The sequence below is a fragment of the Panthera onca genome, chromosome X (genome assembly GCF_046562875.1).
Source record: "Panthera onca isolate mPanOnc1 chromosome X, mPanOnc1 haplotype 2, whole genome shotgun sequence".
Lineage (NCBI taxonomy): Eukaryota > Metazoa > Chordata > Mammalia > Carnivora > Felidae > Panthera > Panthera onca.
The window spans coordinates 101,694,035-101,718,619 of record NC_138357.1 but is presented as its reverse complement, the minus strand read 5'-3'; the positions used below and the strand labels follow the sequence as shown (position 1 = coordinate 101,718,619).

Here is a 24,585-nt window from a genome sequence, read left to right as displayed (position 1 = left end):
TTACCAACTGGTTCAATTTTTCTTTTACAATACCACCAGATGTCAAAATTTATCATAAAGCCACAGTAATTAAAACAGTGTGGTATCAGCCTAACTGTAGGCAAATATACAAATGAAACTTTATTGGAGTTCATATATATATATGTGTATATATATATATATATATGTATATATATATATATATACGGATATATATTCGTATATGAATATATATATTCATATATATATAAATTCACATACGAATATATATGAGTATATATAGATATATATATGAATACATATATATATGAATACATATAGTGACCCGTATATGTATAAGCATTTGATTAAAAGTGCCAATGTAGAACATTAAGGATAGGATGGTCTTCGCAATAAATTTGCTATTTTAACTTTATCTAAATGAGAAAAAATGGACATTCATCTCTTTTTCACACCAGAAATACTAGATAGATTGTAATATGAAAGGTAAAGCAATTAAGTCCCTGTATGACAATCCAGGAGAGTATACTTTGGGTCAGAGAGTAAGAAATTTTATTTTTAAACTCAGGACAAAAATATACTAACCATAACAGAAAATACTCAAGTAGAGTACACTGAACTTAAAACTTCTGTTTATTAAAAAAGATATCATTAAAAAGTAAAAGGGTAAGGTGCCCAGTGAAAGCAAAAAAAAAAAAAAAAAAAAAAACCCAAAACTGAAATGGTTAATATAGATAATCAATAAACAATCAAAACCCAGAATATATATACTTTAAATAACTACAACAAATCACGAAGGGAAATACAGATAATCCAACAAATAGGCTTTTCAAAAACTAGGTATTTCAAATAGCCAATAAAACAGCTGTTAATAGCGCTTTTAATCTCATTAGTCATCACTACATGCTAAATGAAAACAAGAGATGCCATTATAAAACCACCATAAAAGCTCAAATTAAAAATGTGACAATATCAAGTAATGAAGAGGATATGAAGCAATTTTTACCTTGATTCACTACTGATGACAGTAAAAATTTATACACCAACTTTGGAAAACACTTGTGAATACCTGTAAAGCTAAATATGCATATATCCAATGATCTAGGAATTCTAATCTTAGGTATATAGCCAATAAAAAAGCATACATATATTCCCCAAAATATATGTGCAGTTATGTTCATAGCAGCATTATTCATAATGACCCCCAACTGGAAAGAGCCCAAATTTTCTAAACAGAACTTAAAATTAAACTGTATATTCACAAGAAGGAATACTATCCAGCCATGAAAATTAATGAACTACTACTATATGCATAATGGAGGTATCTTATAAATATAACATTGAGTAAAAAAAAAAGGTGGTTACAACCTATATATTATGCATTTGCATTTACATTAAGTTAAAAATAAAACGATTCTGAGGTATTATAAATCAGGATAGAGGTCAACTGTGAAGAGCTGTGAGAAGTTTATGACTACTAGGATAGGACTTAACAGGAGTGTCTGCATTGTTGGCAGCAGATTATCTTTTTATCTGGGTGTGGAACTACACGTATGTTACCTTTGTGAGTCTTCAACCTAAAATTATGGTTTGTGTTCTTTTCTGGGTGCTCTGATAAAAAAAATAAATAAATGATTCTGTGCCATAATGTGAAGTTTAGATTTCCTTCATAGACCAAAAAGGCCAGAATTCCCTTTAGACCATATCAGAATTATATTCATAAAGAAAATGATCATTCCAGTATATTCATACATATATACTTATATTCATAATATTCATAAGGAATGTTACTATTCCAATATACTTGCATATATATCCCCTGTAATTATTTTCTCAAGGTCACATAGTAATTTTCTTCTGTGAAATTGAGAGATTAGGAGAAATCACACAGATCTGGGTACCAGTCCCATCTCTGTGATTTGAAAGCTATATGAACTTGGATTTAACTTCATTAAGCATTGGATTTTTCATTTGTGAAATAGGGATAGCATTTCATACAAAGTATGTAAAATTTTTAGAAAATGATGAGCACACAAAAGTGATAATAATTATAATTATTGCTTCTTGGGCAACAATTGTTGATACTTGGGTTTAGTGAAACTATTTCCATTACATTTAAAGTTTTTTTTTAACATGCTATTTATTCACCAAGTGAAGAATTAGCAACTATAGAGAAATATCAAAACTATTTTCATCCATACTCTTCTTCACAAATAATCTCCATGTCTCAATTCTACAGGCTTTAGCATTCCATAGACTTTTTCCCTCCCCAAATTATCCCAAAGGTATGCACAGTAAATACTTTTAATTGCAAACCCATTTCCAAGCCCAGATAGGGAAGAGGTCATGATAGCCCTTCTGAACAACTACTTTCCAGCAGACTATTTTCCTTCCAAACAACAGACACATAATTATGATACACGATGGCTTAAAAAATGGAGTACTCATCACCAAGTAGAAAAAAAAAAAAAAAAAAAAAAACGCCTCATGGAGAAAAATTCAAACTGAGTTTTCTACATGAAGCAGTTTTTTTTTTAAGTTTATTTATTTTTGAGAGAGAGAGAGACAGTGTGAGCGGGGGAGGAGCAGAGAGAGAGGGAGACACAGAATCTGAAACAGGCTCCAGGCTCCGAGCTGTCAGCACAGAGCCCAATGTGGGACTCGAACTCACAAACCACGAGATCGTGACCTGAGCCGAAGTGGGACACTCAACCGACTGAGCCACCCAGGCCCCCCAACATGAAGCAGTTTTCATACCAGATGACCAATAGGAGTACTGTGAGCAACAGGAATAGCATGTACAAGGACAGTGACACAGAGAGTATCGGAAATGGCTTATGGAAATAGAATATAGGTGAAGGGATATGTGGGGGCTAACAGGAGACACATACTGAGAGACAGGAAAGGATCAGACAATAAAAATCATTGCAGGCCTAAGTGATCAGACTCTATCGAGAATAGAAAGCAACAAAGGATTTTAAATAGAGGAGAAACTGTAACAAAAGGCTTTTGAGAGCCAATACTGACTTTAATGCAGAAACTGGATTAAAGAGAGGTAAGAATTCAGGAAAGGACTTTACCTTGGGTAAACAGTGAGGGGAACAAATATGAAATAATGACTATGAGAGGCAAGGAAGAAATTCTGTGACTGCTGACATGCCAGGGGCTCACAGGGAAAGAAAAGGGACGAGTCTGGATGATTCCAGGTTTTTGGTACAGGTGACATGGTGAATGGCCATGTAATAACAAAAATGGGGAAGTCAGTCAAGGAAGCAAGTTTAGAAAGACATAGAGAACAAAGAGTTAATTTTTACCTTATTGAGCCTGAGATGCATTTTGGATTTCAAGTTGGATCTATCCAGAACAAAGTGGGATAGAAGAAATTGGGCTCAGGAAGGAGATCTGGGCAGAAGACAACCAGGCTTATCAACCTCTGTTTATTTTTGATACAACCTTCTGAAGCAATACAGAGAAAAGCCTTCCTCTTTCTACAAGACAATATGTATCCCTTATCTCTGCTTAGGCTGTTCTTAAAATTAAAGAATCCCTGGTTCTATAAACATTCTTTAGAGGATGCCACCATCCTGGTAAAATCCAGCTAAAATTCTAAAATACAAAGTGCATTCAAACCAACGCAGGATAATAATTATTACTCCTTATAATCCAGACACTATACCATGTCCAGGATTGCATTAATTTACTAAGAATCTGTATTATCTTGCTTTAATATTAATCTTGTGCCCAAGAAGTGTCTATCTCTCTCTCCATATATGTACACCCAGGCATGTGTATGTGTGTATTAAAGAAAATGTAAATGTACATAAATGTACATTTGTATAGTTATATATACTTACACACATATATATACACTTACATGTATGGACGGGAAGCGAGACCTTCCTCATCAAAAACTTAACTGATTTAATGATATTACCTTTCACAAGCAGCAACAATTCAAACAATAAACATACCCTTTCTGATTTAAAACATGAAAGACAAGTATATGACATTTGAACGTGACATTCTAACTTTACATGACATTGCTATAAATCTTCTAAAGTCATGTGGGAGAAGAAATCATCCATTAACCACTCCAGTTTGGGTAAAATGTACACAGTGTCCCAGCTAACTCCTCAAATGGCTTCTTTCCCCCAAATTTTCTGACACTGCAGAATAAATAAAGGAATCCAATCATTTTCAGTCCAATTCTCTGGCACATAAATCAGGTACCAGGAAAGAATATGTTAAAACACAGACATTCTCCACCAGCCCATATAGGGACAAGAAGGCTGACCTTATCTATCCAGAGACATATCATGGAAGGCTTTGCAAAATCTTTTACGTAAATCCAAATAATTGATATTAATTCCACTCCACTGGATCAACCAACTTAATAAGTTCACCAAAAATCTGTCTTAATAATACCACATATTTGTATAAATTGTTCAATGTCATCTGGTATTAAATTGCTTTTCATGTCTTCATTATAGTGAATGTATTTTAACTCTCAGAGACCTTATCTTCAAAAACTATTATTTCATGCAATAAATAAGTTTAGTAACTCCATCAGATGAGCAAGAAAATTAGCATGGATATATTTGATAATTTGTTCCAAAATTGTATTTTCTAGGTTATTCTTCTTCAGAAAAGGATGCTTGTCTGTATACACTCTTTTGATACACCTTCAATTCTCCAAAATAGTAGGCAGTAACTTTAAAATGAAGGTCATTGAACAAAATATTCCAAACTACTTTTATATGCCAGAAACTCACCTGGGTCTGTGCCTTAGACAATATTAACACATCTAGTAGGATTCTCAAATGGCGATGTGTATAGAGGAACATCTACAAATGGGACTTCAATCACTGCCTTTTCTCTGGAAGATGTTTTCATTAGAACAACTTATATAGACTAGAGGCCTATGTTTCTGGTTCCTTTTTTACTAGAAACCTCCCTAGAACAATAGGTGTTATTTGTGCTCCATTTATAGTCTTTCTCCAGCGTTCAAATGCAAAAGGCTCCTAAGGACCTGTGTACCTTCAAATCACCTCCCTCGCAGGCATCACAATCCCAGACTTTAGCCTCTACTACAAAGCAGTAGTCATCAATACAGTATGGTATTGGCACAAAAACAGACACAGAGACCAACGGAATACGAGAGAGACCCCAGAATTGGACCCACAAATGTATGGCCAACTAATCTTTGACAAAGCAGGAAAGAGTATCCAAAGGAAAAAAGTCTCTTTAACAAATGGTGCTGGGAGAACTGGACAGCAACATGCAGAAGAATGAAACTAGATCACTTAAACCATTCACAAAACTAAACTCACAATGGATGAAGGACCTGAATGTGAGACAGGAAACCATCAAAATGCTAGAGGAGAAAGCAGGAAAAAAAACCTCTCTGACCTCAGCCACAGCAATTTCTTACTCGACACATCTCCAAAGGCAAGGGAATTAAAGGCAAAATGAACTATTGGGACCTCGTCAAGATAAAAAGCATCTGCACTGCAAAGGAAACAATCAACAAAACTAAAAGGCAACCAACGGAATGGGAAAAGATATTTGCAAATGACATATCAGAATTTACACAAGGGATACAGGAGTGCTGATGCATAGGGGCACATGTACCCCAAAGTTTATAGCAGCACTTTCAACAATAGCCAAATTATGGAAAGAGCCTAAATGTCCACCAACTGACGAAAGGATGAAGAAGATGTGGTTTATGTATACAATGGAATACTACTTGGCAATGAGAAAGAATGAAATCTGGCCATTTGCAGCAACATGGATGGAACTGGAGGGTATTATGCCAAGTGAAATAAGTCAGGCATATAAAGACAGATACCACGTTTTCACTCTTATGTGGATCTTGAGAAACTTAACAGAAGACCATGGGGGAGAGGAAGGGGGGAAAAAGTTACAGAGAGGTAGGGAGGCAAACCATAAGAGACTCTTAAATACAGAGAACAAACTGAGGGTTGATGGGGGGTGGGGGAGAGGGGAAAGTGGGTGATGGCTATTGAGGAGGGCACCTGTTGGGATGAGTACTGGGTGTTGTATGGAAAGCAATTTGACAATAAATTATATTTAATATAAAAATTTCCAATATGAGTGAAATCATACAGTTAAAAAAAACACCTCCCTTGCTTTGTTTTAGTTTCTACTTAAAGGCCACCTTTGCAAGGAAGCATCCCCTGACCACTCCCATGTAAAACTGCTCCCTTCCCCAGTGTATTTTTTCTTTATAGTTACCACCTTTTTCATAGTATAAAACTTGCTGATTTATTATAGCATGTGCTTATAATGTAAGCTTCATAGAGAAACAATCTATGATTTGCCCATACTTAACCACAAAGCTTAGACTTGGCTGGCAGCTAGCAGCACTCAAGACATGGTTGTTGAATGAATACTGTTCTTCCACACAGAACACTTCCCTACCCTTGACTGTTGCCTAATTTAGCTTCCACTTTCCTGACCCTGTAGAGTAAAATAGGTCATCTAGCAATGTATGTTTTTGTGCCAGTGAACTAACTCTTCACGGCCATAATATTACATTTCATTGCATCTAATTGGTGCAGGTCCAGGACAGCAGGTGCCAAGACATTTGCCGCTGCCCATCCCACCCACTGTAGTCCCAACTGTCATCTAAGCAGAGAGCTGCTGCTCAATACATGTTTATTGATGGAATTTTGGTGGAGTTTAGCATCAGACAATAGTTCTAATGCTTAGGTAAGTAACTAAGCTCCAAGCCCCTTTTACCTGGTAAGCCTCCTCTAGCACCACTCTTCTGAACCTCAGTGTTGTAGCCAAATTTGTTTTTTTTTTTCAGTTCCTTGAAGGTGCCAGGCTCACTTGATTTACCGCTTCCCCTTCCTGGAAACTACCTGCCTCCACCGATCCCCTTTACACACACTTGAAACATATCCTTTAGACCCTAGCTTAAATACTTTGCTAGGGAATCATTCCTTGCCTTCAAATATCAGTTCAAGTCAGATTAGTGTGTTATTACAAAACCTTATTCCTTCCCTTCATATAAATAAGGTGTGTCTGTTTTTAAATATTCACTCACTTTTGTAAATATTTGATTCATGTCTATTTCCTCTGCTAGAGTGCAAGACACAAGAGAGCAGTCACCATGCCTACCATGGTGACCACCGATGAAAGGAATCAGCGCTTGATTTCAAAGAAAGAGCCTCAGAAATGGCTACCGTTGTTTCTAGGTTCCACATAAGGCAGCAGGCTCACAGATTACTCACTCCTGACCTAGGAAGGTAATGACAAATTCTCTTTTTGTTCACTCTTTTACCTCTGTTACCCAGCACAATCCCTGAGACATAGCAAGAACATAGCAAGTACTCGCTTAAAAAAAAAAGAAAAGAAAAGAAAAGAAAAATGGGAGGCAGATACTTTAGAAGGAGATGTAATAAAGTCCTCCAGGACTGAATATTGTACATAAATTACTAATCTCAGTTATTTAGCCAGGTATTTAAAATCAGTTAAATGGCATCACTGCTTACAAATCAGACTCTCTGTGCATTGATATCCCAGAACCCTCAAAAGTGAAGGACGAGTTTATGACCTGTGGTGACATTGCTGAGGGACAAGTTGAACCTCTGAGAGAGAATCAAATTAATTTACAACAGACTGTACTTTTCAGAATATTGTCCTTCATAAGCCATGCTATCTTTTAGAATCCCTAAGCATGTGTTCTGACCTAACTTTGTTTTTCTTCAAATCTTTTAACAGAAAGACTTCTAAAACTCTTTTAAAGTTAGACAAACTCTAACTTACAATACAGTTCATAGAATTAAGTCAACACACGTAAAAAATATTCTACGAGGAGTATTTTCAGAGCACTAACTCAAAATGATAAGAACACGTCCCTCTCTTATTACACTAAATCAAAGACTTCTCTTTCTAGTTTGCCCCATCTACATCTCTTAACTGAAGACCACTGGGTATCTATTTGGAGGCTCTGGATGGTGCTTGAGCACACTGGAATGAAAGAGATTAAGGCATTGTAATGGTGGAGAAAAGAGCTGTGGAATAAACATGCAACACTAACAAGTCTAGGCGAATAAACTATGGACCAGACCTAGCTCCAGTGAAAGCCCTCAAGGATTCTTCTCAGATCCCTGCCAGGTTTGTTCCCCCTTATATGGAGTCCATATACCTGTTTTTCTCTCTTAAAATTCTTCCCATTCTAACAGAATTCCTCTGGGCGCAGCACAAAACATAATAATAGTCCACGTTTTCTGAAGCACACATGGAATTCTTATTATGTGCAGAGAATACCTGTGCTGCTGTTAAAGTGCCTCTTGTATTTATCTTTTTATCCTTTATTATTTCTTCTCTCTTCCTCCTTCTCTGCCCACTTCTCTTCCTCTCCCCCTTCCTTTTAAAAATTCAACTAGTTTAAGAGCAGATCATATCACGTGCAAAGAACCTAAGAGAGAATCATGAAAATTTCAAGTCTAATGGGAGCCCAGCATTCCAGAGTAATTCAAACCAAAGGTTAAATAAGGCATAGAATTCAAGCATGGTTTCCTCTAGCACTGAGGAAAGTGACAGAATGAGAAGAAAGAAACATTAAAGCTGGGGCATTCTCACCACAGAATTCCTTCCAACTCTGCCCTCTTAGATACTAGTCTAGATTAGCTACAAATCAGGGCACAGTAACGGAAATGTAGAGAGAAATTAGGATATCAAAAGGGAAAAGGGCGTTGAGGGGAAAAGAGGAGGTTTGGAGGCAGTAGTCAACACTAATTACTGGGAGGTGATCACGGACAAATGCAGAGGGGGTCTATATAATTTAGGAGTAGCAAATATATGCACAGCTATCTCAGGAGGTATCTCTGGGCCGAAGAAATAAAGACAGAAAATAAGGCAAAAAAGAAAGCACATAGGATAATAAATAGAGAAAACCTGAGGGACACAACTCAAATGATCCTAGTTAAGATCCAATTCAGTCAACATCTGTGAGTGCTATGGATTGTTCTTCAAGGTGGTCTAGCCTCACGGACATCAAGGTGGAAAGATTATATTCTAAAGCTAGTTGTATTAGGTCTAGTAATACCAAAATGGATGTCTTTCAGTTGTTTTAACTAGAAATAGTCTATGACTTAGAAAAATGGGTGCCTTAATTTTTTTTTAACCTGTCACCCTCCCAACTCTGCCCCCTAGCCTTCTTTTATTGTCTCTGAAAATTTCTGAGGAACGCTGAGTATTACATTTTTACCCATCTATATATAATTAGTTACAACGCTGTTTTATCAGAACTATGGAATTCTTTCCAATGGTCACAGCAGTGGCCTATCAATACAATCCTTTAGCTGGTCACAAGTGGTGTGTGTATACAACATATGTGATCATATATATGATGATATATTATAATATCAGGTGTCACAAGCCTTTCTACATCTGTAATCACCGCAATTTCACTGAATCATAAGCATTTAACATGGGTGACTAATATAGGTCAAATGCTCGGTTGTAGCAGTTCAAGAATTTCCTTTTTGTCATTTAATGATAGAGAGGAAGATAACATTGTTAAAGACTGGCAGTCTAAAGCAGTAACCTGAGGAAATGACATTTTCCTGGGATAAAAAAATACAATTCACACAAAAAGAGAAGAAAACAGAGATAAGGCTGTAAGAAACTGTTACAGGTTAGGTAAGAGAAATGATGTTTAGAACAACCTTGGGCTGATAAAGCTATTTAAGCCCACACTGATTGGATCCTTAGACATGTCAGACTATTGGCCCCTAACAATCACATAGAAAAGGCAGGGATTTCATGATTTCACGGGTACAATGAATGCCTCAAGTATTATTTGCAGTTCTGTGTGTGTGTGTGTGTGTGTGTGTGTGTGTGTGTGTATATATATATATATATATATATATATATATATATATAAATGTATGTATCACAATCAGAACAATAAATTGTTCTATTTTTCCTTAATGCTGATGTTTTGGTATATGTACATATTGCTTCATTGAAAATGTTCTCTTTTGAACAAACTGAGGGTTGATGGGGGGTGGGAGGGAGGGCAGGGTGGGAGGGAGGGCAGGGTGGGTGATGGGTATTGAGGAGGGCACCTTTTGGGATGAGCACTGGGTGTTGTATGGAAACCAATTTGACAGAAAATTTCATATATTAAAAAATAAAATAAAATAAAAATAATGCTACTTAAAAAAAAAAAAAAAAAAAGAAAATGTTCTCTTTTCTTTCTTTTTCTTTTTCTTTTTCTTTTTTTTTTTTTTACAATAAAACATCATTGTTCCCAATTAGGAAGAAAAGATAAAAATACAAAAACACCCACCTTACCCTTTGTTACTATGTACTGGTTATATTCCCAAGCACACAATTACTATGACTCAAGTTGAATGAGGGCTTGCTTCTCCAATAAAACTTCCAAAACTTAAACACCCTTCTATGCCCTCATCAAGACTATAACTGAAGTTTTCTAGGAAAAAAAAATATACTGAAGGTGTTCAATTTCTCATTATTTGATTGAATCCTTGTGTGTGTGTTTTTTAGTTTTGTCCTCTTCCCAGCTGTAGGTTATTTTTTATTAATGTTTATTTTTGAGAAAGAGAGAGAGAGACAGACTGTGTGTGTGTGTGTGTGTGTGTGTGTGTGTGTGTGTGTGTGTACATGAGTTGAGGAGGGGCAGAGAGGGAGGGAGACAGAATCCGAAGCAGGCTTTGCACTGTGGACACAAAAGTCCAGGGCTCAAACCCACAAACAGTGAGATCATGACCTGAGCTGAAGTTGGATGCTTAACCCACTGAGCCACGCAGGCAACCCCGCTTGACTTCTGAAGAGGGCATAAGTAATATCTTCTGACCACTTCTCTAATACATATTATTCAATTACAATTTTTTTTAAAAACAGCCTTTGGGGAAATACATGAATGCAGGTTTTTTTTTATTATATAATATTGTGAACAGTGCATAGTTAATGAAAGGGAAATGTGCACAAAAGGGACATAATTTGAATTAGTTTAAATTAATACACTCCATTATAAATATGTGTAATATACAAATTACATTATAAATTTTCTAAATATTTTCTGAGTTGCAGTTAATTATTTTGAATGATAACATTAGTGTATTAAAGAAAAATAACCTGACCTTAAGCTGTTCTTCCAAAGCAGCAGTTGCTTGGTCTCCACCAGATTCATCGACCACCACCACCATGTGAGTGAGAGAATTGACCCTGACTTGTTCCTGTTCTAGGTCTTCTTGAAGCACCTGAAAGATAAAAATAAAAACAAAAATAAAAATAATAAAGGTAATTAAAATAATAGTTCCCTGAACTGAATGCCAAAAACATTTCTCCCCAACTGTGTGGGATTTGTGTGTCATCTTTTAGGTAAGGTAATGTTTTCTTAAACAAGAACCATTCCAAACATATTTTCTGCTATGGTGCTCAGCAAAATTGGCATACATTTACTGTCAACTGTTGGAAATACAGAGGGAACATCTGTTGAGAAAGGTATGGTAGGATGTTCTACACCTTATCCCACCTTCACTCATTTTTTGAAGGACTTTTCTCCTAAAATTACCGGCTGCCTCTGGCATCGTCATTGTCTCCCTCTCTACTGAAGTTCTCCCTTATCAACACACACAAAACAAACTCTCTTGACCCAACAAACCCTTTCTACTACTGCTTTATCATTTTTTTTTCCTCTTCACTGAAAAATATTTCTTTGTCTACACTTACTCTTTCCATTTCCTTACCCTACTATTCTCTTTGCCAACTATCCCATCGAAACATCTCCTGTAAAGGTTGCCATCAACCTCCAGGTCCTCAAATCCATTCTTCTTTCATTCTCTTCTCGTGAGTGCCATGTATCACTCTTCCGTGATTATCCTTGCACCTCACTGAGTCCTGCTTTTTAACTCCTTTACTGGTTCCTTCTCGTCTGCTCAACTACAAATCAGATGTCAATCCTCTGTATAAAAACCAATGGAGTCACACTTCATTAAGAGGGAAAATACAAATTATTTATCTCCTTAAACAGTATAGTACCTGCCTAGCTCTCTAATCTAGTTGCATACCATTCTTGCCCTCTGATACTATGTTTCAGCCACAATAGTCTTCTCTTCCATCATGTATCAAGTCCTTGGCTTCACCTAAAGCGTTATCCCTCCATCTCTCTAAATAACATCTCCTTCTTAATGTTCAAGACTCATTTTAAGTGTCACTTGCCCAGAGAGGCTTTTCATGAAGATGCTATGTACATTTCCTTCTCATTTACTCTCAATCTCTGTAATTTTTTTAATACAACAATTTCACAACTCAGTATTTTCTTGTGTATTAGCTTAGTCATTTATTGTCTGTCTCTACTTACTGGAATAGAAGAGCCACTAGAACAGACATGTCCCTTGTCCTTCTCACTACAGACTCCAAGCAACTGAAGATCAATAAACTTTTTGAATGAATGGTGCCAGGTGGAGGGATAAGGGCAATACACACAGATGAATGTGGATAAAGATTACAATCTAAAAGGGGGGATTCATTTTTTTAAACTGTAATCATAATTACACTGACATCACATATAACCACAGAACAGTATTTTAATCTTTCAAACATCATAGTGTACAAGGTTTTTTTTTGGTAAAGATAAACAGGGTAAACCGAGTAATAAAATAAATAGAGAGGAAATATAGAAGAAGTCAACAGGGAAGGATGCTCCAATGCCTACAGGACCTTGTCACGTTACACTAACGGTTATTAAAAAAATCCCTAAATGCATATGCGAAATGTCTGACCATTTAGTTTGCTCCCTGAAATACTTTATTGTATACTATGAGAATGGAGGAGCAGGTTTGGGACAAGATCTGTTATTTTCTGGACAATCGGCACTCCCTGCCTGGGAAACAATGATGCTTGGTACCTACCATAGTAGCTCTTAGTTATGCATGCCCTGTGGTGGATGTAAGGGAATTTATTGGGATTGGTCACACCACAAACTCAAATGCATGCACATTTTTACCCTAGGACTTTCATTTTTTGAGTCTCTTTCATTTTCAGAGCACTATAAAATCACTTACTTTTAGTTTCTCTCTCTAGAGTTTTATGCTATATTTTCAAGTAAAGCAATTTAGAATAAAATGACTCTGCATTTATTTTGTGTGTGGAGTCTATACTGCCTATCATGCCTCTGACATTCCAGAGCTTACACTGGTTAATAAAACTCTTTCTGCCATGAGGCCAAAAATGGAAACATTAACATTCAGAGTTGTCCTTGAAAGTCATGTTGAGTCTGTGTTTTCTGAGTTATATAAGGCAGGACTGGGAACATTTCAAATGTGTCCTCCAGGAATTTTAAGAATAATTAAAATAATATTTTGGTAGCTGATATATGATAAGTTGATGTCTTTAACTTGGCCAATTCTTTTCCCCTCTCATTCAAGTATGAGAGTATATATAATTACGTGTATTAAAAACTGAGAAATAATGCTATACTGCTCACATTTTTACATCTAAATTGTTTTTTTTTTCACTGTTTTAATATATTTTAGTAAAGGAACTTGAGAATATCATTGTTTGATCTGTGAAGTGCTAATTTTAAACTCAGGTCTAGTCTTTCTAAAGCATATGTGATCAAATGCATTATTTATTTTCTCCATTCCTTTGATTTCTGATTTTGTTTTGCTTATCTAGTTGCTTTTTAATCAGAAATTATATTCTTGACATATGCATCAAGGGTTTACTTCTTATGCTTTTGCAAAAGTGCTAACACAAAAAAATCACAAAAGCAAGTTGTGAGTTGATAGCTTCAAAATCAAACAGAAGAACTACTTGGATTTGTAGTGAGTAAAGGGAAATAAAGGAACATGGGAAAGGTACTCCATAGTGGCTGAAATTCTGGAAGAGTGCATAGCACTGGAGTGGATCAGCGTAGACTATTTGATTTAAGTTAATTCCAGTGTGTCTTTTTCCCTTCTAAGACTTTTTCAAATCACATCTCTTCTTTTACCCATAATCAGGAATTAAAACAAAAAGGGTTCCACTGACTTTTTTGAGCATACTCAACAGCCTCAAGACAGAAGCTATGGCAACATTGTAATCATCCTTCCTATTTCCTCAGATGTTGCCTCTGAAAATAAATAGAATGCATACCACAGTATTTGCTAATGCCCCCAGTATCAGCAAAAGACAAAAGACTATAAAATATCCAACGTCTAGAGTTCATTTTTTTAAAGTTGATTCTTAGAAGTAGCAAAATGTCACATACAAAAAGGTGAGATTAAAAAGTTAAAATTTTTTTGCCCACCTACGTATCCATGAATAAGGGTGTTGAACGCTGGCAGAAACTATGCCCTTCTGCTTCCCTCTTTGAAAAAAACACAGATTCTCAAACTACTATTTTTTTAAATACATTAAAAATTTTAAGCTATTTTAAAATTAATTTTAATTATTTACTTATGTATTTGAATTTCTCATAGCTGGATTTATACAATAGACATTTATAATAGATTCGCTAATTAATCCTGAAATAGGAGCCAAATTATTCCAAATATTGATGTATCCCCAGAGATATATGCTAACATTTTTGCCTGTCAGAAGATAATAGCTTAAAATTAAAATGCTGTAATATACGATTGTTAAAGTATGTTTTTCTTTATTAAAAGTATATAAATTATTTATATACATATAAGTACATGCTAGGTATTTTATTATGCATTTCTTGGCATTATTTTTATTAAAGTACTCCTTTTGTTACACTTACCACATTAAAAAAAAATTGTCATGCTCCTAATTAAATTTCTATACCATTATTAGATAGATACAAATGTCAGCAATGTTTGTTCTCTAATGTCAACTAACAATCTTTATTTCTCCTTATGACAAGAGAAAAGGCCAACAGTGAAATGTAACATTAAAAATGCTTAGATTCGACAAACAGATTTTGTTATACCTCTGTAAATAATTCTATTTCTTATAAATTATTCTGTAGTTAAAGGTCCTGACCAAATTTGTTATTCCCTTAGTACATATTCACAGTTTTGTGATTTAAACATGACTTTTCTTCCATTCTCTTCAAATGTCATCAGTGGTAGTAAATTCTTCTTTCCCTGACCCATGTCAAGTTGGTTTTCAAAAACTGGCTTAGAACAATCACCGGAGAAGAGTCATTTCAAGTGTTTACTTCAGACGTTAGCAATTTAACTCTATATTAGTACACATATGCAATAATGCATGGAAAATAAAAGAATGGAAATATGTAAGGCTAGGGAATTATTAGATATGATATCTACAGGTGAAGATGAACAATTAATAGAAATGTAGAGAAACAGAATGCAAAAAACAAGGTCAGTCTCTTATATTCTCCCTAGGAAGCTATCTATATATTATTTCTCTTGGACACCGTAAATGCTCCACAACATGGAATACAAAAGGGCAGTGGCTGCATATGTGCATAGTTTACTTTATTACTCCTTCTACTTCAGTAATGAGCCAACAGATAATTGCCAATACCAGGTCCTACATGCACACACATAAACACACACATCTAGAAACAACACAGATCATGGACTATGCATGGATTCCCAGCCCATCTACTGCCCCTTACAGATTACTTTAAATTAATATAATTAAAAGATGTTTAATAAAATATTAGGTTTAAGTATTTTTTACTTTTTTAGTTTAGCCAAAAATATGTTCACGGCAAGAAGGACTGATGAAAACAAAACTTTCATCAAACATAAAATTTGCAAAAAATCTTAAGAAACTAGAAGAGTTTCTACAAACATGGGCTAAGTCCAATATCTAGGAAAGTAATATTTTAAAAAGTCCATCTCAGGGGCGCCTGGGTGGCTCAGTCGGTTAAACATCCGACTTCAACTCAGGTCATGATCTCGCAGTTTGTGAGTTTGAGCTCCTCCTCGGGCTCTGCACAGACAGCTCAGAGCCTAGAGACTGACTGCTTCAGAATCTGTGTTTCCCTCTCTTTCTGGCCTTCCCTTGTTCATACTCTGTCTCTCTCAAAAATAAACAAACATTAAAAAAATTAAAAAAAAATAAAAAGTCTACCACAAAAGCAAAAAAAAAAAAATCCCTAGACACTTATGAACAATTAGCTAATGCAATACATGTGGATATGAATTGATTTTGTTTTCAAATAAAAACATCCTGGCTGAATCGGAAATTTTATGATTTCCTAAGAAATGATAAGAATGTAGGCAATTTAATCTTCTCTTTACCTTTTCTCTTATGGCCATTCTTATTTCTTTCTTTCTATCAGCTCTGCACTGGCCTAGGCTCTATATCTCTTGCTTCCCTGAATGAAATGATCTGGAAATGGTTTGCCATTTTCAGTTCAATATTCACTTAGATAAGCCTAATTGGTCCCAGTATGGTCTAGTTCTTCAGGAGGATCTATTTATAGTATGTAATTTTATAGTACATTTGCTGAATACTTTTGAAAAGCTACCTCAACAGGTCTTTCTAAAAGACCTTCTACTTTTATATCCACTTACTAAGTATGAATGCACAATTATATTAGTTTTTATATCAGAACCCACTGTTTTTACTTTTTTGTTAGAAAAAAAAATGTTTCAGCCAACTCCAAAGCTACCAAAGAGGGTAGCCCTAAAGACCATTTCAATGAAGACATTAGAAAGATTTTAAAAACCTAAACTTTCCAGTTGCAAAAAAGGAGGCTCAATAAATATGAAAAATTGTTTTAAATAGAGCTGACAATTAATGTACCCGGCCTCATTCAGACTATAAGTGGGATTAGGGTATGGTACGAATGACAGACTCATAAAAATACGTGTATGTTTAAAGGTGTAGGATCTGAAGTTAGATTTCCTAGGTTTGATTCTTGGATGCATTGCTAACAAGCTATGTGACCTTGAGAAATACTCCAACTATACCATGCCTCAGCTTATCAATTTTCAAAATTGGGATGATAGGGTACCTATCTCTTTAGTTGGATAGGAAACCTGAATATAATTGTTTAGCACATTGCCTGGCACACAGTATAAACTCAATAAACAGTAATAGCTAGTTAATACTAAAAAGTACTCACATTTTGGCACATTCAGAACAAATACTTTAATTTTAATTTTTTTAAGTTTATTTATTTATTGTGAGACAGACAGAGCGAGCAGGGGAGGACTAGACAGAGAGGGAGAAAGAGAATCCCAAGCAAGCTACATTGTTAGCACAGAGCCCAATGTGGGCCTCAAACTCACGAACCATGAGATCATGACCTGAGCTGAAACCAAGAGTCGGACACTTAACCTACTAAGCCACCCAGGTGCTCTCAAAACAAACACCTTAAACCATACCGCAAGAACTCAAGAGACACCTAATTCACCCTCATCTAATTCATGATGTCTATCATCCTCTAATAGGTATTATGAGTACAGAAAGGGTGTGGTTTTGGAAATCCAAGAACTGAAGTTACAGCCAACTGTTAGGATCTGGAAATATACAAAATAATTTTAAATCCATAAGTAAGTCTTTAACTCCCAAATTATTTACAAGATATTAGTATCAGTAGTTTTAAAGTAACTGATCTAGTGAGCTCATTGCTAAAAAATGAGCTTGATCAGAAAAGCTTTATCATGGAACATGGAGGACATACCCTAATCAATAAATAGTAGACCTCAATTGTCATACTTTTCCTTCTTCCTCTATAACCCATGTAAGCATGCATGTATCCATACATCCTGCCTATAGTTACACCACTGAAATCAGAAGTTAGATCAAGGTGAACACCAAGAAAATCTAATGAATAATCACAAAATGCCTTTAGCCTGACAATAATTGATGCAAAAGAAGAGGAATATTGGGAGAGAGGGGTGGGGTAGAAGTTTGCAGGGGCAGCACAGAGGAAGTGATATGCATTGATTGGCTAATAGCAAACAGATGTGATATTGAAGTCTACTGATAGATAGCAAGACTCTTGCTCAAACATTACTGCCATTCTCATCATAAACCTATTTTGTTCTATGCCCCCTTTGTAGTTCGTTTTGCCCTAATTTTCATGAAAGAGCTGCAGGATTAAGGCTGAAAAATCATTTCCTTAACCATTTTAATTCTGAGCATTTCAGACCGGGCCACCACTAATGTGTTGTCTTTCCCAATGCTTACTCTCAGTTTGAGGACTTATATGCAGTCTCTCCATCTCTTCCACCTAGATATTCCCAAGCCAGGGAAACCAAGCACCACAATTCCCCATCTCTTTGCTACTCTCTGCATTTGCTCTAACCTCTAGGATAGCCACTGGTGTCAAACTTGCTTGGAATCTAATAAAAGAGGTGAGAGAAGCAGGTCAAGTTGAAAAGCCAGAGTGTGCCAATTACTAGTTAAGTTGCCTTAGGCAACTCTTTAGCCTCATTGAGCATATTTATTTAACCGAAAATTAAGGATGTGAATCTTTCCAAGATGTTTAGAACTGGAATTAAATGACAAAATGCATTAGAATCAGCTACCACAATGCTTACAGTTGGTACATGGGGAGGAAATGCTTATTTTCTTCTATTTCTGACATCATCACCATATCATTCAATTCTTCGACTAAGATCTATGGAAATAGCCCCTCTGGGCATCAGTATTTATTGCCAAAACTTTTGATAATCACATCATATATATTCTAATTACTAAATATTCTCAGTGTACTGAAACTACAGAATGTCATATAAAAATGTCTGATTTAGTAGTTTTTTCATTCTCACTAGATGTGATCTAGATCTTTAATTGATAATTGATTCTCAAATATTATCCATGGGGCACCTGGGTGGCTCAGTCAGTTGAGTGTCCGACTTGCTATCAGCTCAGGTCAGGATCTCTCCAGCATGGGATGGAGCCCTGTGTCGGGCTCCCTGCTGAGCAGAGCCTGCTTGGGATTCTCTCTCTCCATCTCTCTCTGACTGTTCCCTACTCAGTCTCTCTCTCTGTCTCTCAAAATAAGTAAACTTTAAAATAAATGAATGATGGGGCGCCTGGGTGGCTCAGTCAGTTGAGTGTCCGACTTCGGCTCAGGTCATGATCTCACAGCTCGTGAGTTCGAGCCCCGCGTCGGGCTCTGTGCTGACAGCTCAGAGCCTGGAGCCTGCTTTCAGTTCTGTGTCTCCCTGTATCTGCCCCTCCCCCACTCATGCTCTGTCTCTTTCTCTCAAAAATAAATAAACATTAAAAAATTAAAAAAAGCCAAAATGAATGAATGAATGAATAAATAAATAGTATCCAGTATAAATTATCTCTGCAATATGTAGTTCCATTGAATAACAGAGGACTACCAGTTGTACCACTAGAAATCCTTTGTTCATAACAAAACTATTAAACATAAAATTATTGTATACTGTAGTTACCAATTTTATATTCCTTAGACACAGCGCCACATTCAACCTTATTTTTAACAGGAGAATGGATTTATGGTCTTGCATTTTGTTATAAGATATATGAATATATTTTTCAAGAATAATTATTCTCTTAAAACTCATATTATCATATCTTTTGTGGCTTTCTTATGAAAAAGTTTCCCCTAAAATGCATTCTAAAATGTTTTATATATATATAAATAATTCATTTACATTATTAATGTTGCATTACCTATTCAAGGGAACTGAAATTAATTGGCATTGGTTCAGAAAAACAGATACTTTACATGAGACTAACTCCTTAAGTGACAGAGTCCCCTGTTTTCCTTTATGCTCACCAGAGCCAGAAACTTTTTTTTTTAATTTTTTTTTAACATTTATTTATTTTTGAGACAGAGAGAGACAGAGCATGAACGGGGGAGGGTCAGAGAGAGGGAGACACAGAATCCGAAGCAGGCTCCAGGCTCTGAGCTGTCAGCACAGAGCCCGACGCGGGGATCGAACTCACGGACCACGAGATCATGACCTGAGCCGAAGTCGGCTGCTTAACCGACTGAGCCACCCAGGCGCCCCGAGCCAGAAACTTTTAATAAAGAGGAATTATAGGAGAAATTAAAAATAAAAAAAATAAACCTAGTGTCTCAAAGATTAGGGCATCTTGGATAGTTATATTTCAGTAGATGTACTGATGGATTTATTTATTTGTTTTTATTTTAGAAAGAGAGAGATAAAGCAAGAGCAGGGGAGAGGGGCAGAGGGAGAGAAAGAGAATCTCAAGCAGGCTCCATGCTGAGAGTGGAGCCTGAAGCTGGACTCAATCCCACACCACTGGGATCGTGACCTGAGCCAAGATCAAGAGTCGGACGCTCAACTGACTGAGCCCCTCAGTCACCCCAATGCACTGATGTACTTTAAAACAAGGCCATGATATTTTGAGCAATGTAATGGTATTGAATCAGCATTCAGTGATTTTTATGAACCAATTAGTAATCTATTAGCTGGAATCACTTGATCTGTTAAAAAAAAAAAAAAAAAAAAAGAACATGAGCACGGATTTCATTGTTGTTGTTGTTGTTATTGTTATTTTAATTTAATTAATGGATTATCTAGTATATAAAGTTATGCTTGGAATCTGGTGCTTGTTTACAGCTTGTTGATGGGAAATTAGATGCTTTCTCAACTAGATTTCTTTTTAAATTTTTTTTAATGTTTATTTTTTTTTTTTTTGAGAGAGAGAGAGAGAGACAGAATGTGAGTGGGAGAGGGTCAGAGAGAGGGAGACACGGAATCCGAACCAGGCTCTAGCCTCTAAGCTGTCAGCACAGAGCCCAATTCAGGCTTTGAACTCATCAACGGTGAGATTAGACCTGAGCCGAAGTCAGACACTCAACTGATTGAGCCAACCAGGCACCCCTCTCAACTAGATTTTAAAAAATTAAAACTGAGTATCATACATATACGACTCTGTAGACTATAAAGTGTGATACTGTCCTTTTCCACTTTAGCTTGTCACTTCCATATATCAAAAGAATATTATTATCACACAAATTAATTTTATTTGGTTTGGAGTCATATCTTATAATAACACTTAAGGCCATTCATATACTTACGGGTACCACGTATTATTATATGTGTTTTTTATGTAATTATGTTTCCAATGTTTTTATCATTCCTATAAAGTAGATATCATCATTATCATTAACATCATCCTCATTTCATAGTTGGGGCAACTGAGGCACAAAATCATTAGGTAACTTATGCAAAGCTATTCAACTCACAAGTGACAGGAGTTATGTTTTAATCCTAATCAATATGACTGCAGGGTCTATAATGGATTGCCTCAGTATAAGAGATATTAATATAGCTTAAATAAGCTTAAGAGATAGACACATCTGTTTTCTATAACTATACGACATAAGGCACATAAACAGAAACTTAAACTCTTGTGTGTAAGTGTATGTGCATGTGTGTGCACTCACTTGAGTTCCAGGTTTTAGCCCTCCGGTGACACTTGAATTGAACCTATTATATTTTATTTATTTATTTTCTTAATACAGTTTGTTGTCAAATTGGCTAACATACAGTATGTAAAGTGTGCTCTTGGTTTATGGGGTAGATTCCTGGGGTTCACTGCTAAACCTATTATATTTTAAAGGCCACTACTACAAAGCTAGCTTTAAAAATATACACACATATAGACAATAGTTAGGTCCTAGTATATGTTCTTCCTGTTTGAAAGCAGGGTTAAGATTGGGTTATCTTAGCAATAAATGTTCGTCAGAACAGTGTTTCATGTCTTAGCTTCTTTCATTAACTTTCCTCTCATAAATCTTTCCTATCTTGGAACATATTTCTTTCCCTCTTAGAACATATTTGTATGGAGATGGTCATGGGACCTTCTCCCACGTGAGAGGATACATGTTTTTCTCCCATGGTTCCTATTCTGTGTCCCTTGAGGGTCAAGTAAGGTCTATATGGAACGTAAAAAAAGAAAAAGTGTAATGTCTCTAGGCCCTCTCTCTCCTTTCTTAGTAAGAATCTGGGGGAAAAGATTAAGTTGTAAGGCCAGCTTTATTTTTTTTAATATATGAAATTTATTGTCAAATTGGTTTCCATACAACACCCAGTGCTCATCCCAAAAGATGCCCTCTTCAATACCCATCACCTACTAAGGCCAGCTTTAAAAAAGGGCCAACCAGAACTAATTTAACCTATGATTGAGACCAGAGGGCAAAAAGTCCTTATAATTTCTATCAGGTTCAATGTGACTCACACCACCAGAATTTTGCACATAAATTTAAGAACAGAGTCTTATGATTACAGACAGTACAGTTTGTCCAGCTGGTGGAGTCTGCATATATTCCTCATGAACTGACCATCCTGTGGCAGGTATCCAGCTAAAAATGTGATTCCATCAAATGGACTTCCTTTTCTGCATAAGCAAGGGTTACAAGTTTCATTTCAACAGACATACCTAAGTATGACTCCTGGTGGCATCTTCTGAGCTATTTATGAGGATGCCAGGGTTACAACCATTAACATATTTTAACAGGAAATGAAACAGGGATAGAAGAACAAATGTGAGGGGTAGTGAGAGGGCATCAGGGATTATATCTCCACGTAAACTGCTTTATCGATGTGTTCCTTCCTCACCTGTAAGTTGTTTCCTTGCCCCTACTCACAATTTTTTTTTCTTTATTTAACTTGTCAGATTTATGTGTCTGCAAGGAAGGAAGCAATGATGAGGCTTCCGTGTGGAAGAGAACTAGTCAAAATAATTTAAAGCGTCTGCTACAAAAAAAACCCATTTATTGAGCATTAATTATGTACTAAGTATTTGGCTAGGCAGTGGAGAAATCAGAAGAGGTCTATCTGGTTCTGTGGCTGTAGCATAGTATTTTTTCCTGATTATATTGTTTATGTTTACTGTGATAGCCATCAAACATTCATTAATCACTTATAAGGGTAAAAGGAAATAAACTGGAATTTCATAGCAGTAATTAATAATGTACTTATAATCTTATTAAAGATTGAGGAGAGCTAACTAGACACTAAAAGCACTACTTGATTCCATGGCATTCTGAGGCTTTTCAGAATCTGCCTCCTCCTTCCAAATACTGCATTTCTACTTAATACTGTCTATTCTTTTCTTATCCAATTTTGGGTTCCTAATTGCCCAGTCTCACAATCTATTATTTCAAGCCCTTTGCTCATTTCCTACATTTAGTCCTGCTGCTTGTGCTGTTGATTTCCAAAATGTTCCTTATACCTGTTAACAATTTTCACTGACATGACTCCATTCAGGTTCTATGTACTCTCTGCACTACCTTCCTAACATATCTTCTGGCCTCCTATTCATCTGTGCTCTGGTTTATCTTATAAGACGTATCTTCCTAAAAAATTAAGATAAATTTTCCTATACAACCACTCTTTAGTTTCTCATCAATAATAGCTATCTATTACTGATAGAGTAACTCCAAATGCCTGAGTCTTGAGTTCAAGACCCTTCACGATCAGGTTGTATGTAGTCTTTTAGCACTGAAGATAGTGCAACACATGATCCAGGCAAGTGACATACACCCTACATTTCTGCCACGTCATTTCCTTTGCTCAAACAAGTCACTGTTTTTAATATTCTCAAGTCATTTGCCATATTCTGCCTTGTACAACGGTGTCTTTATCTGCTGTACGAACCTGTGACTTTCCTGAGGAAGATTCCATATATATAGTCAATCTCTATATTCTTCACAGCATATGATGCTTTAATGAGTGTTTGTTCAATGATATGGAACAGAATGCGATGGGATAAAATGAAATGCCAAGTCCTTTAGCCGGATTACACTTAAAACTTCCCCATTACATGCACATCTAGATCATTTTAAAGGTCACCAGAAGAGGGTATTTTACAATCTTGGCAACCCAAATGCTTGAGATTAACTAAGCTGCAAACAAAGGATAAGTGACTGAGCTTCTAAAAGACTATTTAATTTGTATTCATCAGTAGTCAACACGGAACATTCAACGAAGTAGGAGTGGAGAGCACATGTCATATTTACATCTGCAGATTCTAATAACTAGTATGGTAAGGATTTTGTTGACGCTGTTACTAAGCCAATGTAGGTAAAAACAAAAAGTCTAAATCTCTCAGAAGAATTGGAAACTTGGCCGGTAAACTAAGCCTTCAACTACATCTCAGTCCGACTGTGCTTTGAAACAAAAGGTTCCTCAGTCAAATACTCTCATTTTGATGAAAACACCCCCCCAAAAGAGCAAACTTCCTTCCCATTAATCAATGCCCAAGCCCACAACACACTATGACTCCTCAATAATACTGTCACTCCTTCAAGGGAAACCCTCATTCCTTATCAACATCATAGTCCGTCTCTGAAGACAAAAATAACCCACCAGCATTATTTCCGCCATGTTCCTTAGCAAAGGGAAGGAGAATTTCAATTTATTCATTCCCAAGAGAATAAATTTTGGGTGGCTCAGATCTGAAGTCAACCTATAAATGCTCTCCCCAAAGCAAAAGCCTTGAAGACCAACTGGTTTTTCCAAATTCTGTGACACACTTCACTTTTCCCAGTTACCCAGAGTTAACCCTTTGGCTACATTTAACAGTAACCGCCAATAGAGGTTTGATTGTTTTGCCTTGCCTAATTGGCAGACTCCATACAAGTGACTTATTTCCATGACATTGTACAGTAGTTGCATTTCTAGCCTGCCTTGTAATAAAATGCTGTACAAATGGACG

The 24,585-nt window shown here is 36.1% G+C and overlaps 1 protein-coding gene across 10 annotated transcripts in view; it reads right to left on the bottom strand.

The window, feature by feature from the left end:
• DMD (dystrophin) overlaps positions 1 to 24,585 on the bottom strand; it is a 2,113,538-nt gene that overhangs the window by 1,407,386 nt on the left and 681,567 nt on the right. For all 10 annotated transcript variants that reach the window (XM_081792827.1, XM_081792829.1, XM_081792824.1 and 7 more), the window contains one exon: positions 11,121 to 11,240. In XM_081792827.1, the coding sequence (XP_081648953.1) occupies positions 11,121 to 11,240 (120 nt within the window). The remainder of the gene's footprint in view (positions 1 to 11,120; positions 11,241 to 24,585) is intronic.